The 17,014-nt window shown below is 46.6% G+C and overlaps 1 protein-coding gene and 1 pseudogene across 1 annotated transcript; both read right to left on the bottom strand.

The window, feature by feature from the left end:
- Positions 1-253: 253 nt before the first annotated feature.
- LOC129327995 (zinc finger and SCAN domain-containing protein 31-like) lies at positions 254-932 on the bottom strand. The gene is made up of 2 exons (XM_054976737.1): positions 519-932; positions 254-349 (listed from the first exon to the last, which is right to left on the bottom strand). Exons 1-2 carry the CDS (start codon positions 930-932, stop codon positions 254-256), a joined length of 510 nt encoding a protein of 169 aa, XP_054832712.1.
- Positions 933-5,047: 4,115 nt separating this feature from the next.
- LOC129329149 (zinc finger protein 420-like) overlaps positions 5,048-17,014 on the bottom strand; it is a 37,507-nt pseudogene continuing 25,540 nt past the window's right edge.

The raw sequence follows: 17,014 nt of genomic DNA, 5'->3' as shown, positions 1-17,014 counted from the left end.
ACAAATTTTCTTCATCTGCAACCACAGACCTACTAGCATTTTTAGAAAGTCGTTACCCAGCTGGTTACCCATTTCACACTTGCATGTGTGTAATATAAATGGAGACGGGGAATGGCCTAAATCACTGCTCTTTCGATTATTTTACAATGATCTTAAATTGATTCTTCCCCAAATGGATATTTCTATATTGAGAAGCCGGAGTGAGCATCTTTCCCACATGGGCCCAGGGAAGAGGGAATTAAAAGCAACCCGCCTACCCTCGAGGACAACCCGTGGGAACAAAGACCTCTCTGATCTTACCTGGAAAAGTTGCTCTGTAGTAAAGCTCCTGTGAGATTTTTTCCTGCACCTGAAACAGAAATGGGGGTCTCAAAAAGGGGAGATTTTTGAGAAAGGGAACAGGAAATAGTCTGGGAGGGGGGGTTCTAAAAACATTGGGGCACTCTGTACAGATTTTGAGGGCATCCTTGATCATATCTTGTGCCCCACGTATTACCCAGATGGACCCTCCCTCTCACCTGCTGGTCCCGATTCCTGGCACCTGCCTGGCTCAGGAGGAAGCCTTCTGCCAGGGCCACCACCTGGGAACTGGTCTCCGGCCCGCATTCCCTGACCCAGCTCTCCATCTCCGGGGGCAGGACGGCCAGGAGTTGCTCCAAGACCACCAGGTCCAGGATCTCCTTCTTGCTGTGGCCTTCTGGCTTCAGCCACTGGTGGCAAAGATGGTGGAGGCGGCTGCAGACCTCTCGGGGCCCTTCGGCCTCCTGGTAGCGGAAGCGCCTGAATTGCTGGCGCTGCACATCTGAAGGAAGAAAATCCTCTCCCAAGCTCTTCTGGACTCTTCCTTCCCACAGTTCCCTCCTGCTCCCAGCCTCGGGGACACCGGGGCCTCTTTTTCCTTCTGGGCAAACTGATTCAGCCTCTCCCTTCATCCTCTCTTCAGTCTCCACCTGGACCAGCCAATCAAGGTCCTCCTCTGCCGGATTCTTCTGTAAAGGCAAGTGCCAGATCGATGACCTCCTGCAAAGAGAGGATGTTTGCTGGAAATATATACATGGACACCTGCCCCTAAAGAGGTGACCTCTGAAAGCTGATGGAGCACCCCGGAATTGAAGGTGTTCGTAAAGAAGCCAGGCAGAGCATAGGAAGAGGAGCTGTAGACACAGCAAGCAGAAAGGCTCTACTCGGCTCAATAAAAGCATGGCTAAACTATGAACTAAAGATACCTGCAGCATTCCGAAGCCGGGTGTCAAGGGTGGTGTGCGTGTTTGCAAAGTAGTTGTGAAGGGAGAAAGAGTGGCTCAGAAGCAGGATGGCGCAAGTGGAGGAGGTTACAACAGTGGTTTGACTTTTCCATGGAAGTCAGCGGAGCCACGGAGGAGGCAGAGAAGAGGAAAGGGGTCCTAATTTGGAACCTGGCAGGGCCCAACCCACTGATATATTTTATATCTTTCCACTAACTGTGCATATGAAAGTAAGTGTTATTCATTGATATTCAGTGAATTATATTTTCATACCCCTAGATTTTAATTCATAGCTTTTCCTCTTTCCTTACAACAGGCTTCTTAAGGCCTGCCAGTCAGGTTCTTCGACGTACAGGTAAGCAAAGCCAGGGAGAGCTCTTTTGAGTTCTGTGGCTGATCTGAGACATGGAAGTCCAAGAAATGACTTCCCGGGGCTTGCTGACTCATTAAGATGGCATCCCAGAACTGCAAGAAAAATCTAGGAAGGGCCTGTGGGAGCAGGACGGCACTCCAGCAACGCCAGGCTTCTGCAAAGAATTATGGGACTGCCTCTCCCCTTATGTCCTTCTATGGCAGCTTCACTCATCTGATGGGGCCACCCTGAAAAGGAGCCAAATGAACAGCTGCCCACACAGGGGCCTTCTCTGTGGTGGCCCCACCATGTGGAATGGCCTGATTGAGGTGGTCAGGAAAGCCCCCCCTCTCTTGGCTTTTCGCAAACCAGACCAGATACTATGAATCTTTAGGTGTTCTACAAATTGGACTGTCGCACCTGAGGAAGCTTACGCTGTGAAACAGATTGGACTAGCGATTTGTTGGGCAGAGTTCCAACCATTGCCCACAAGAGCATCACCACCGTTTGCACTTCAGAGTTTCCTGTTACAGAACAAGGTGGAGGGTTACATTTATTATATTCTATCGATTACCAGGAATGGACTTTTGGACTGTGGTCTTCCCAAGAATAGTTTTCCAGTTTGGATGCATATGAATAGGAGGCTGGTTGTTACTCTTTGATGTTATGAGTCATTCTGGTGTGCTGTGTATTATGTGTATGTATTGACTGATGGTATGTTATATATTATATAGTGATTGAATTGTTGTATATTAAGGGTTTATCGTATTTCATATTTATTGAACCATTTTGCGACTATATAAGATATATGTATGTTTAATTCTTGCACTGTAGATATCATTTGCACTTTATTAAACGGTTTATGTATAATGTATTGTCGAAGGCTTTCACGGCCGGAGAACGATGGTTGTGGGTTTTCCGGGCTGTATTGCCGTGGTCTTGGCATTGTAGTTCCTGATGTTTCGCCAGCAGCTGTGGCTGGCATCTTCAGAGGTGTAGCACCAAAAGATGTATAATTTATGTATAATTGACTATATAGTGAATAGACAGAGGGAGGGTTCTTGGTTTGTAGCATTTTGCATTTTCTTCCCTGAGTGCCTCCTTTACAGTTGTATGTTTTCGAATGTCTGCAATCCCACCCTGTTGTATTATTGATTGAATGCCTCTGCTATTCATCGTTTTGGTTCACGCCGTGCAATCCACCTTGAACCTCAGTGAGAAAGGTGGACTATAAATAAAGTGAATAAAATAAAAATATATTGTCGAAGGCTTTCACGGCCGGAGAACGATGGTTGTTGTGGATTTTCCGGGCTGTATAGCCGTGGTCTTGGAGATCTGCCTTTTCGTGCTACACCTCTAAAGATGCCAGTCACAGCTGCTGACGAGACGTCAGGAACTACAACGCCAAGACCACGGCTATACAGCCCGGAAAATCCACAACAACCAAAATAAAAATAAATTAACAAATGCTGAAAGTGAGGCCTCTTTGCTAGAGTTTGCAGACAGCAGCACGACGCAGAGAAAATCCGGCATAAGGTGCCTGCCTTATTCCAGGAGGAACTCAGCTCCACCTCCAGTGAAGACAGCAGCAGAAAAGCCCTTTGGATAAATGGAGCCCTCTGGTCAATCAGGCCAAAAGCAGGGAGGCGCTTTGCAGAGGAAAGATGATTGCATGACTTACCTCTTTTGCAAAAAGTCCTCTGGCTCTGCCTCCTCTCCCCTTCGCCCAACCACTCAGCAGCCACACAACTCGGGCCCTAGGACAGGAAATGACTGTCCCAGTCAGGTGGCCTCCCCTCTTCTAGCCTCTCTAGGAATAGACTCCTTTCCTTTAACCCTTCAGTGGACTCTCCGGAAAGCAAAACAACGCCCCACTTCTGGCTCCCCCCCCCCCCGCCAGAGGGTGCATTTTAGCACTGAAACAAAATCAAACCATCACATTACAGAAAATCTCTTAGCCTGCAGGCATCACCATAACAATGGCGCACCCACCACTTGGAGGTGCTGCCACAGCACAAAAAGAGTGCAAATATTTAATTCCAAAGCGCAGATCCTCATCCAGCCATCCTAAGGAATTTACAACAGGGCCCCCAAAACTCATGCGGCTGTGGACAGGTTGAGGGAGACCGTGATGAGTTCGGGGGGAACCCCTCTAAAAATCCTGGGGGGTGAGGATGCATGAGGCTTCGTGCCTGGGACCCATGTTTTTGCTTAATAGTGGTGCCACAAAGCAGTGGATTTGTGATTTCTGTGGTGCTTCCTCTTGACCACAGTACAAGGTACAGGATCATGGTGGTATGGTTCAGTGAAAAGATAATGCGATTTCAGGAGGATCCATGCCTTTGAGCCATGTCTTGCCCCATCCCTTGAAGATAGGCTAGGTGGGGGGAGGCCCTGAGGGGCTGCAATGGGACTGCCTGGCTAGAGATGGCGGGGTGGGAGAGTCTACCCAGAGGGGTAGAAAAGCAGCCCATAACTTAAGACAACCAGGATTTTCAAAGGGAGGAGGAGAAAGGCGAGGGAATTCTGTAGGCCCCATTCAGTCCTTCAATTTTCCAAAAAGCAAAGGACAGGGCTGTGGTTTTGGGAGCTTGATTTGGAAGGACAAGATAGCTTGGAAAGAAGAGTAGAGGACAGGAATAGGGCCCCCCTCTCCTTTCCCTGTTAAATCTACTCCTGCAGTCCGCAGTCCAAAGGGGCAAGCAGCTCCCTTTCCTATACATGTTGCCTGCAGATCTCTATTGCCCATTAATTTTGGGGTGACTTCTTTGGCTTTGCACAAAGCAGCTCTTTCTGATGCATGGGGGGGAGGGTGCGGCACCTGGGGAAAGGGGCTCTTCCCCAGAATTAAAAGATCCCCTTCCTTTCGCTCTGCTTTTGGTCTTGCATTGCACCCCCTTCCCATCCCGCGTCTTGCAAAGCCCCTCTGAGCTCATCAGTCCCCCCCCCAGTAATTCAAGCTTTAGCCAGGAAGACTCAAAGGATGGGGCAAGAAATGGCTCCCCCCTCCATGTGCCCCTCTAGGCTGCAGACTCTCTGGCCTTAATCCTTGGAAAGGATCTCACCACTTCAAACACCACATCTGACGGCCAAGCAATATTGCACCTAATTGAATGGGATGATTGAAAATTAGAAATACATAAAATTATCTGATAATCATGGGGGGGGGGGGCTCCTTGTTTTAGCCTTTCAAAATCTTTATTTTTGGAGTTTGGATTCTTTGAGGATCGCTTTAGTAGAAGGGCGGGAGTCCATTTTTCTTTTTCTTTTTCCAGCTTGAACCTGGGCTTCCTCTTTCCTTTCAAAGGCCCCTCAAGACGTCTGATAAACTGCAGCAACATTTTGGCAAGAAAGAATCCTGACAAGCAAATTTTTAAAACAAGCTTTTAATACCCCACCCCTATACAGAACTGCATTAGCTGCAGCGGCGAAACCCAGCTTTGGCGTAAAACTTAAATGTGTACAGGGAATCCACCAGGAAGAGGAAAGCCCCCCCCCCCAGCCTCATCTCCATCTCTTGGTCTCCCCCCACCTCCTGGTGCCCCCAGCTCTGAGGCCCTGGACAAAAACATAAAAAGGGACCTCACACACTCGTAGCGGCTCTTTCACAAGGAGGCAGTGACTGGGCCCTTGCTAAGTCAAGCTTTCTCCCCCTTGCATGACAAGACTTGGGAAATCCCACCTATCAGTCTCACAACAGACTGATCTATTCTGAGGGTGCCATGGGGGGGAGCCCAGACCGGCAGGCACAGATTTGAGAGGGACTCATGCAAAGGTACTCTCTTAAGTCTCTGTAATTCCCTCCCCGTGATATTGTTTAGCCCCTTATTGCAGGCCTTCTGCCATCAATTCATTTCTTGGGAAAACTCTGGACAGCTTTTTAACAGAAACGTAACCAAACTTTCATTCTTGAGCTCAAATGGCAGGATGTTATTCCTGCATTTTACAGTATCTCTCCTTTTTAAATTAAAGCTGTCTTGGGATGTGCCAAGAGAGAGCGCGAGAGAGAATACCGCCGCCTTGTTCCGGGAAAAATGATTGATTATGGTTCCTCATGGGCGATATAAAGCACGCTGCTGAAGAAGCAAGCGCGAAATCTGTTCGTACCTGGCCTCAGATCTGAGCATGCTGAAGGGCTGCTTTGTGCATCACATGCCGCGAGCCACCTAACGGAGGAATCTAATGGAGTGGAGGATTTTCACCAATTGAGAAAACACACGCAGAAACAAGAAAGAAAAACTCAGAAGGACCCTTTTGTATAGAGGACTCTTATTATACCCGGATACTGTAATCTAATTGTCATTTGTTGCTTGTGGAATTGATGACATTTGCTTTTGTAATTTTGTAAAGGGGTTTATGGATTATTAGCATGTTGCACTTTAAAGTTTCACTTATAAATTGTATATAATTGTACTTTGTTTTCTGTGGGGTTTCCCCCCCCCCCTTTTTGCTGCCATGGGTTCTAGGATTCGGCTGTTAATTCTGAAAGCTTTCATGTAATTATACTGAATTACGAAACACCATATTACAGTCTGTTATTTCACTGCTTGACAGCCAATATACCTGACATAACATCTTTCCATACTTCAAGCATTTCTATGGGTTTCCTCCTATGTGAATTCTTTGATGGGAAGTAAGCTTATCACTCTGACAGAAACTTTTCCCACACTCTAAGCAGTTGTATGGTTTCTCTCCTGTATGAATCCTTTGGTGGAAATTAAGGTTTCCCCTCGTACTGAAGCATTTCCCACACTCTAGGCATTTATATGGTTTCTCTCGTGTGTGAATCGATTGATGGGATTTAAGGTTTCCACTCTGACTGAAGCTTTTCCCACACTCTGGGCATTTATATGGTTTCTCCCCAGTGTGAATTCTTTGGTGGGCATAAAGCCTTCTTCTATCACTGAAGCATTTTTCACACTCTAGGCATTTAAATGGTTTCTCCCCAGTGTGAATTCTTTGGTGGGAATAAAGGTTTCCACTCTGACTGAAGCTTTTCCCACACTCTGGACATTTATATGGTTTCTCCCCAGTGTGAATTCTTCGGTGGGAATAAAGATTTCCCCTCTGCCTGAAGCTTTTCCCACACTCTGTGCATTTATATGGTTTCTCTCCAGTGTGAATTCTTTGGTGGACATAAAGGCTTCTCCTATCACTGAAGCATTTCCCACACTCTAGGCAATTATATGGTTTCTCCCTAGTGTGAATTCTTTGGTGGAAATAAAGATTTCCCCTCTGACTGAAGCTTTTCCCACACTCTGGGCATTCATATGGTTTCTCCCCAGTGTGAATTCTATGGTGGATATAAAGGCTTCTCCTATCACTGAAGCCTTTTCCACACTCAAGGCATTTATATGGTTTCTCCCCAGTGTGAATTCTTTGGTGGAATATTAGGCTTCCATGGTGACTGAAGCTTTTTTCACACTCTGGGCATTGATATGGTTTCTCCCCTGTGTGAATTCTTCGATGGGAATTAAGGTTTCTCCTATCACTGAAACTTTTCCCACACTCCAGGCATTTATATGGTTTCTCCCCTGTGTGAGTCCTTTGGTGGACAGTAAGATCTTGACTCCGACTGAAGCTTTTCCCACACTCCAGGCATTTGTATGGTTTCTCCGCTGTGCGAATCCTTTGGTGGAAATTAAGGTTTCCACTCTGACTCAAGGATTTTCCATGCTCCAAACATTTATATGGTTTCTCCCCTGTATGAATTCTTTGATGGGAGCTAAGGTTGTCACGCCGACAGAAGCTTTTTTTACACTCCAGGCACTGAAATATGTTCTTTTTGATATATGTCCTCCATTGAATATTAACATCTGATTTGCTGGGGACATTTTCCCTGCTTGCAGTGAGCTCTTGCCTATTCTCTCCTTTGTATATTTTTTCCAGTATAGAGTCACTCCCACCTGCAAGACCAGAAGTATTCCTCCCTCTATGAGGATCTTTTCCCTCCTCCTTCATCGGGGCAACATGATATTCAGCCTTATCTTTCCCATCTGAATACGGCTCCTCTTTCTCCATCACTGGATGTTTTCTCATTTCATTCGCTGACTCCCACACGCCTCCTGCTGAACAAGAGAGAAACCTTGTGTGACGCAAAGTTTAACAAAACAGAGACATTAATCCCCAACAGCCTGCAGCCATTTCCCCCTCTAACTGTCTCATTTCCTTCTAAATTCCAAGTTGGCAGAGTATCCGTTTGGCAATGCCTGCAGCCCAAGATGTCATTGCATGTGCAATGGAGATCTTCAATTTTAAATTGAACTAGTAATTTTATTTGATTCTGCCAGGGTGAATTTACAGGGGGGACTGACGGTGGGTTGGGGGGAGAAGAAGGGCACCCTTTGAGAGAGGGACAGCCATCCATATACATGGCAGAAGGTCTGAAGCGAGGTGGCCAGCCAGAGGGAGGAAAAGGAAATCCAGCATTAACAAAAAACTTGAGTTATTTCCACCTCTTCAAACACCACAGAGGTAAGTTTTGAAAGGAAAAGAGGATATGAGTTTACCTTTTTCCTTTTCTCTGTACTCAAATCTCCTGGTGGATGGCCCAGAGGTAGCAGGGTGGCGGGGGAGAGCTGCCTGGTGCCCCCAGACACTGGCGCCTTTGCCAATGGCCGAGGGCCACCAAGTGGATGTGCCATCCCAGTGCTAGCTGATTCTTTTTCCAACATGTGCCTGTCCACTGAGAGGTTGCAATTCTCATTTGAACTGGCTGGTAGCCTTAAAGTGCCAATCCCAGGTGTCAAAGGGAAGGAGAAGGAAAGGCCAGAGAGGGCAGAACTTCTTGTTGTGGTCTAGTAATACCAGGTGCCACAGAGTAAATCCCTCAATCCCTGTTGTTTTGCCATTCCTGGCAAAAGCACACAGAAACAAACGGAGCCTGAAATTAGGGAATGAACCGAGTTAAGTGCTGTTCACAAGGCAAGAATATTGAGCTTTGGGGCCTGGAAACACGTTCCAAAGTCTTGGCTGGAGCCTTGTCCTGTGACAGACTGCATGATACTGGCTGATCCGTAGCATGTGGCCATTTAGAGGGACAACAACATTTCCCTGGGAAAGTGCTTGGCAGAGAGACAATGGAGAAATCGCACTGTGGCCTGATTGCTGAAGGTAGGGTAAAATCTCTGGCATTTCCTGCCCTGGGATTCATAGGCATGTGGCCATTTAGAGGGACAACAACATTTCCCTGGGAAAGTGCTTGGCAGAGAGACAATGGAGAAATCGCACTGTGGCCTGATTGCTGAAGGTAGGGTAAAATCTCTGGCATTTCCTGCCCTGGGATTCATAGGTTGCCCTGGGATTCACAGTGGCTGTGAGAAGGGGCAGCCCTTCTTGGGAGGGGAGGACTGGTCTTCTGGGTAGAGCCAGGATTTGAGAAAGCCATCAAAAGCAACCATCGCAGAGAACAGCGATACATGAGCACCTGACTGGGCGAGGCATAACTGGCCGTGGGAAGAAGGTAACTGCGATGATTTTAATCTGAACAATAAACCTGGAAGCAGCACGTCGGATTTGCCTCTCATGTTAAACATTTTATCGTGGAGAGGAGATGCCTTTTAACATTTCTGGTTTTCCTGTGCTCAGATGTTGTAGTCTAACATTGTTCAGCTGGTGGTTTTTGGCATGTCCATTGCATGCTATGCTCTGCATGATAAACTGCTCCCTTTCTAAAACAGGTGTCTCTGGGTTGTCGTTTCCCCCTCTCCCCAGTTCCGTACTGGCTCATTTCAAGGGGAGGTTCTGATACTATGAAGCAGAAAGCAGGCTGCAAACCTCTTAGAGGCAAACGGAGGCAGCCCCGAGAAAAAAAGGAAGGGGACTGAGGGGGCTGGAAACTAGAAAGCAAGGAATTCCTTGTGGAGGTCTAGTAACCTGAGACCAAAGTCAGAAGCAGAAATCCTGCTTTCCCAGGGGAAAGCCAGGATTTCCTCTGCGTTATGGATATGGCTAGAAATATAGGGGAAGCCTTGCTGGATTTCACCAAGAAGTTCATAGAAGAATAGGAGCCCCTCGGAAGCAGGACAATTAGTTATTATTAGGAAATAACTCTGAAACTCTACAAATATGAGGAGTTGAATTGACTGGGAGCTTCTTCTTGGAAGGAGGTCATTGCCAGCTTATCTTTGAGTAAGATACTTTTTTCGACTCATCATGTAATAGTGAAGGCTTAGAATGGAACCAAAGGTTCTATACACATAGAAACCGAGCTGGCAGGGACCCCCAAGGGTCATCAAGTCCAGCCCCGAGTACAACACAGGAAATTCACAAGCTATTACTACCCCCACCCCTATCACCTCCCTCGGTGACCCCTGCTCTATCCCCAGAGGACAAGCAACAAAGGAGAGGCGCCTTCATTGCAAACAAATAAGACTGGTGGAAAACCACAATAGAAGGCTGAGTACCGGCAATAATAAACACTCATAGCAATAAACAATTACAGTATATTCAATCAAAGGTATCCCCAGAGGATGGCAAAAAACCTCCAGGATTCCAGGCCAATCTGGCCCAGAGGTAAATTCCTTCCTAACCCCAAAGTGGTGATCAGCATTACCACGGGCCGCTACAGTAAAATACCTAAGGACCAGCGCTTCTGTCCCTGTGGAACATCCGCAATTGAGGACTTACCTCATTATATTCTTAACTGTCCGTTGTATGCCCAACCTAGGACTACATTTCTTTCTGAGATCTTGTCCAACCTTTGTACCCACTCAGATCCTGAGAAGATTGCAATTTTATTAGCCGACTCCGATGTTAACATATCCCACAAAATGGCTTTATATGCCCTGGCTGCAAAAAAAATACGGGCTAATGCTGTGATTAAGGGATAACATTAATATTGTACATTGGGGATTTTTATTGTCTTTACTGTTTTAACTGCGTATACTTTTATTGTTCTATATGAATTTGAAAACAGGAAATGGTTTAATGGCTGTATCTAGTTTTAAATTTTAACGCTTTGACCATGTATCTAGTTTTAAATTTTAATGCTTTTGACCACGTCACATCAATTTTATGCAAGCTTGTGTTTCTGTTTTGTGTGTTGTTTGTGACTTGTAATGGCCTATGGCTGAATACAATAAACTTTCTACATGTTTCTCTACCACGGGAAAGGCTTTTTTCCTGGGAAAAGAGGTGATGGAACTCACTGGGCGCCACATGCACGTGCTCTTCATGTGAGCACGCTCCTGGAACCACGCAATGACATCCCTGCTGGGAAATGACGTTAACACGCAGGCAGAGGCCACCCCATGAGCACTCCCACGCTCCACAGGGGGTCCAATTCAGGCCCAAATCAGCCTGGAACCCGCTGCTGCCACGTGGGAGAACACTCCCCTGCCTGGTAATAGCCCGATCCTGGCCATTTTGCAGCTGAATTGGGCTGAAACAGGCTTAAAAATGTCAAGGGGCCCAAAACGGCCTCGACTGGGCCTGAATTGGCCTGGAACAGGCCGCTGCCACACAGGGGAACCCTCCCCCACCTGGCAGCGGCCCGATCCTGGATGTTTTGGGCCTGAATTGGGCCGAAACCAGCACCAAATGGCTGAACAGGCCTGAAACTGCCCGGATTGAACCCAAATCGGCCAGGATCAGTTTGCTGCCACATGGGGGAACCCTTCCACACCTGGCAGAGGCCGAATCCGGGCACAAAAGGCCAAAACAGGCTCAAAATGGCCCAGATCGGACCCAAATTGGCCTGGAACAAGTTGCTGTCATGTGAGGGAACCATCCCCCGTCCTTCAGCAGCTTGAGCCAGGCCGTTTTATACCCGAATCAGGCCGAAATGAGCCCAAAATAGCCAAAAGAGTCATTTTAAAAATTCTTTAAAATACCAGTCACGTGGGTATTTTTAAGAGGTGCCAGAACGCTGTTCTGGGGCATTCTGGCTGAAAAAAAGCCGTGATGCTGGGCATGTAAGAAATGGCCACAAGAACCAAACACTGGCTCCTCCATTCTCTCCCTCTCCTGATCTGTGGACATTCATATTAAGTCAGACAATCATCACAGCTGTCAGGTGACCATCTGGCCTCTTCTTAGGTACCTCCAAAGAAGGAGATATCACCACTAAAGGCCAACTTAACAGCCACTCACAGTGGTTTACAAAGTATGCCATTATTATCCCCACAACAATCACCTTTTGAGGTGGACAGGGCTGAAAGATCTCCATGAAGCTGTGACTGACCCAAGGTCACCCAGTTGGCTGCAAGCAGAGGAGTGAGAAATCAAACCTGGTTCTCCAGATTAGAGTCCTGCCACTCTTAACCACTACACCAAACTGGCTCTTCAAGGCTCTACCATAACGCTATTTGTTCTTTAAGGCTTTACCGTACGCTATTCCTGCCTGTGTCCTCCATGTCTAAGCCTACTGTCATATATGTCTGCCTACATATCTGTATTCTGTGTTCTGTACTGATCCTCTGAGGGTATGGGAAGTATACCATTGATGCTAAGCTGGTAGCTTATCTTGCAAGTGTTTATTTGAGCTTTTCCAGCCGACTGGAGTAGGTGTCCTTGAATGCTGGTTGAAGCTGGCTCAGAGATGTATCCTCCTTGGGAACTGAGATTATTTCATTCTTTTCTCTGTCTAGCCTAAACCCATCTCCCCACACCCCAACAAGGCCAGACCTCTTAACCGTCCCTGTCCCGAGGGCGGGAATCCTCCCTATAACTAACATCGCCATCCCCATTTACGTCAGTAATGTCATGTCTGAGCCCCATCCATGCCAATTTATTCTGTTCTGCTGAACACAGTGTATCTAGCTGTAGCTCCATGTCACTTGCCTAGTGTCATAACTGTTCTTTCTCAGGCTTTCACAGGTGGTTATCTGTTGAACTGTAGCAGCTTCCAGTGTTTACAACTCTGTGCTCATTCCCAGACAGTGCAGTGTCTTGCTTCCTAGTAACTCATCGTGATATCACAAAGATGTGAAATGTTCTCACACAAATAAAGCACCATGGTATTGTTTACAGTTGGGAGGGGGGGAGAAAGGAGCAAACCAGAAGTGTAAAAGAGAAGTCTCTCTCACATGATGTCATTCCTGTCAACTTCTACTCATGCTGCTTAGATGCCTGTCTTGCTTCTAAGTAGCCCTATGGACCTGCATATGGAAATGATATGATTTCTGAATAAAATCCATTTGACTAAGTACTTGTGTCTTACTGCAAATGGGCCAGAGATCTGTCTGCTGTGTGCTGTCATCCATAACTTGACAACTTCTGCCAATGCAAAAGGCTGTGTATAGTGAGTCTGATGGATCTCCAATAAAGCAACTTTAACTCACACACTGGACTGTTTGCAGTGAAGTACTATTGGGATCTAACTGCCAGAACCTGACACCTACACTGATGTAAGAAGCATGGACGTGGTGGAAGGACCCAAAACATCCCTTTGTCCCCCTCCCCCACCACACCTGGTTATCCTCCTCATGCAAACAGAAGACCATAAAGGCCCTGGAGCAAGGAAATGTTTCTTCGTATTGTCAAATACAACACTGAGAGTCTCCACCGGAAGAGAGTCTTCCTTAGAAGGAGCCGTTTCTTCCTGTGAATAAAGGGAAAGGGCAGCCTTACTCAGAAAGGCCACACTCTGACGATTGGCCTCCATGACTTCCTTGTGAAGGCGTCTTTGGTCTGGATCCAACAGAGCCCACTCCTCCTCCGTGAAATGCACGGACACCTCCTCGAAGGTTGCCAGAGTCTGAAACGAAAAGAAAAAGCCCCTCGCTCCTCTCAGATAATGGAACCTTTCTTCCCCTTCTGAGCAAAGGACTATAGCTAGACACTTGCTTGCAGGACTCAAACATCCCTCTGAAATTTTATTTTTTTTTCTTTTTCTTTTTAATTTTTTTTATTTTATTACAGCAAACGACAAAGGTTCACATAAAGAAACAAAAACATAAAAACAAACAAGAACAAAGAGACATATCATTTAAACATTTTACAGAATTTTTTTCTCTTATTACTTAGTAACTCTTCTGTAAGATACCCATATCTTAACTAGACACATAACTTTGATATATTGTCGAAGGCTTTCATGGCCGGAGAATGATGGTTGTTGTGGACTTTCCGGGCTGTATAGCCGTGGTCTTGGCATTGTAGTTCCTGACGTTTGGCCAGCAACTGTGGCTGGCTGAGGAGGTTCTTTTGCAATAAACAATTACATATGCATATACAAACAGTATATTCAGTCAAAGGTATCTCCAGAGGACAGCAAAAACCCGTGTTTTTCAGGACTGGAAACCATGCTCTATTCATTCTTAAAGTCTCTTTCCTGTTGAAATTGTGCTTATGCGTATGAACTGAAATTCATAAGCACAAACACAATATCAACAGGAAACACCAGGCTAACAAAACACCAGGCTAACAAAACACTCTATACCCAACAATAGCCCTGCAGAGAGGATCAGCATATCAAGCACCAATCCATATGCAAAAGAACCTCCTCAGGATACAGTGAAGCCTCCCTCCATTAGCATTCCACACCCTGGGAAACTCTTACAGGATGACTCAGCCCAACCCCACCCTCCTGAGACACTGTGACATTGAGAGATCTCTGTCTTTTGGTGCTACACCTCTGAAGATGCCAGCCACAGCTGCTGGTGAAACGTCAGGAACTACAATGCCAAGACCACGGCTATACAGTCCGGAAAATCCACAACAACCATATAACTTTGACTTTATTGTGAAGATATCTGCATTTTTTCCCGCTTACTTCAGCCTATCATTTATTGCCAACCTTATAACTCTAATTTTCAAATCCACAGATCATTAGTTCTGACTTCTCTTTTATATACAGAAAGTCCATGAAAGGTTTCCAGATCTTCACACAATTTCTATCATTTTGTCCCTCAGCAGTTCTGTTAATTTTGCCATTTCCGCAATCTCCAACATCTTTATTAGCCCATCATCTACTGCTGGCAATTTATTCGATTTCCAATATTGTACATAAATTATTCTTGCAGCTGTTGTCATATATCTAATCAAAATTCCAAATTCATTTTCTATTGAAATATCCACTAAACTCAACAGACATCTCTCGCTTTAGTTGTAGGTTGCTCTTTAATATTTTTTGCATTGTTAGATGTATTTGTTTTCAATACGTTTTAGCAACTGGGCAGGACCACCACATATGGTAGAAGGAACCCTCATTTTTTTGACACTTCCAACATTTGTTTGACACCCCCTTAAACATCTTAGCTAATTTTTGTGGGGTCATGTACCACCTACACATCAGTTTATAGACGTTTTCTTTCAAGTTATAACATAATGTAAATTTTAGACCATAATTCCACATTTTCTCCCATTGCTGCATATGGATATTATATCCAAAAAATTTAGGCCAGAAATTTTCCTTTTCTGTCCAGTAAGCAGCACAGACCCAGAGAGGTTAGGGAGGGTTGTGGAGTACCGGAAGCCCCCCCCGCGTCAAGCTTTGCAGTCCCCCACTTACCTGATCTGGCCACACAGAAACTGCTTTTTGTCTTCCGCAAAGAGATGGCAAAGAACAGGTCACTTCTTTCAAGGCCCCATCTGGAAGGAGCAAAAGGTAACTGGAAGACATTCTAAACTTTCCAAGTCTTTAGCATTTCTGTTGCTGGCATTGGGGGGGAAATGATTCCTCTCTCGGTTCATACACACAACTCCATACATCTGCAACATGTAGTCTTGCCACAGTTATCACGTACAAAAATTATGGCCCATTTCTCCAATGGTGCAAAAATTGACAGAAGGAAGAACTCTAAAATGCAAGAAACAGGCAGTTCTAAACTCAAGGACTGAATTGCAGCTCCCAGAACCTCTTGGCACATGGGCAAGATTGGCACATACAGGAAAAGGCAGGCTTGCCGTTGGTGAAGTGCCACTGCCCACTTCGCTGGGAGTCAGGCCTTCGGTCCATCTCCAAGGGCAGCTCATCCACCTGGGCAACCAAGGCTGTTTCGGTTCCATAACCAGGCCTAAACTGGTGTGGAAAGGATCTAAACAACTGGCCGCATCCCGGAAAGCCTGAAGCTGTCCAGGCACCACCCGTTCAGTCCCCTTGGCCAAGAATGGAACATTTCAGACTGTTGGAGTGAGACCTCCTGAGACCAGGGCAGGGGTCTTTCTTTGATTATTTTATTTTCAAAATGTATATCCTGTTCCCCCCGCAAGACGGCTCAGAGCAGGTAACATCAAGTAATAAAAAGACATTAAAACACATTAAAACATAAAATGCAATAGAAGAAGGCAGCGACTCTGCACAGCAGCCCATATTGCCAGAGCCAGCCCAATACAACCCAGGGTGTGGGAGATGGCATACAACATTAGGTGAGTCAGTGGACAACCAGGGGAGGAGGGTTATAATCCCCCTGCCTCGAAAGGAGCTCCCCCACGCCCCAACCTCAGCCATATGCCTGAAGGAACATCTTTGTCTGTCAGGCCCGGTGGAAGGATAATAAATCCCGCTGGGCCCTAGTTTCCACAGACAGAGAGTTCCACCACGTTGGTGCCAGCACCGAAAAGGCCCTGGCCCTGGTCAAGGCCAGGCGAGCAGCCTTGGCGCCAGGGACCACCAGCAGTTGTTCATCGGCTAACCTAAACACCCCCCAGGAAATGTACGGTGAGAGGCAGTCTCGGAGACAGGCCGGTCTTCCAAAGTGGGCACACCACGGCCTGTTTTAAGGCTCGGGCGACCACCTTTCAGGCCCAGTCAACGAGGCCCGCACTGACAGATTTAATTAGCCAAGAATGGCAAAGGGCTTAGAAGCAGGAGGTTTGAGCCAGCTTGGTGTAGTGGTTAAGAGGGCTGGAGTCTAATCTGGAGAGCCGGGTTTGATTCCCCATTCCTTCACTTGAAGCCAGCTGGGTGACCTTGGGCTAGTCACAGCTCTCTGGAGCTCTCTCAGCCCCACCTCACAGGGTGTTTTGTTGTAGGGATAATAATAGCATGCTTTGTAAACCACTCTGAGGGGGCATTAAGTTGCCCTAAAGGGCAGTATATAAATCTATTATCATTATCATTATAAGTAGGCCTCAGACATCCACTAATCCTGTCCACACCCTCAAACAACTGGACGAGTCACATCTGACCCTATCACCGCTAATGCAGAGTCCACATTGGAAGGGATGCTGAGCAAAATGGCCACAATGGGGCCGCCAGGAAATCAACTTCCTCCTTCAGGCCAGATCTCAGCAGGCCTTGGACCACCTGGAACAGCTCCACTGGCCTCCATTGTGCAGACCAAATGGAGGATTAAAAGAGTTCTTTGCTGCCATTCCCTCCAGAGAGGAGGCTTCACAATGAGCGTCTTCCCTCTCCCTTCTCTTGTCACAGTCCAGACCCATCAGTAAAGCTAGTGGCTGCCTGGGGGTGCCTAGGTGGGATTGTGTTGAGTGCTTGGGTCATTTCCTCATTCCGGAGGTCAACCAAGGTATGGCC

This window comes from Eublepharis macularius, chromosome 4 (assembly GCF_028583425.1).
Source record: "Eublepharis macularius isolate TG4126 chromosome 4, MPM_Emac_v1.0, whole genome shotgun sequence".
Lineage (NCBI taxonomy): Eukaryota > Metazoa > Chordata > Lepidosauria > Squamata > Eublepharidae > Eublepharis > Eublepharis macularius.
The sequence above is the reverse complement of the archived record's forward strand: the minus strand, read 5'-3'. Positions and strand labels throughout refer to the sequence as shown.

Bases quoted from the DNA above. Each gene is read 5' to 3' on its own strand.
- LOC129327995 (XM_054976737.1), bottom strand. From the start codon at position 932: ATGAAGGGAGAGGCTGAATCAGTTTGCCCAGAAGGAAAAAGAGGCCCC. The intron at 350-518 runs GTGAGAGGGAGG...TTTCTGTTTCAG, and splicing joins CCAGGAATCGGGACCAGCAG to GTGCAGGAAAAAATCTCACA.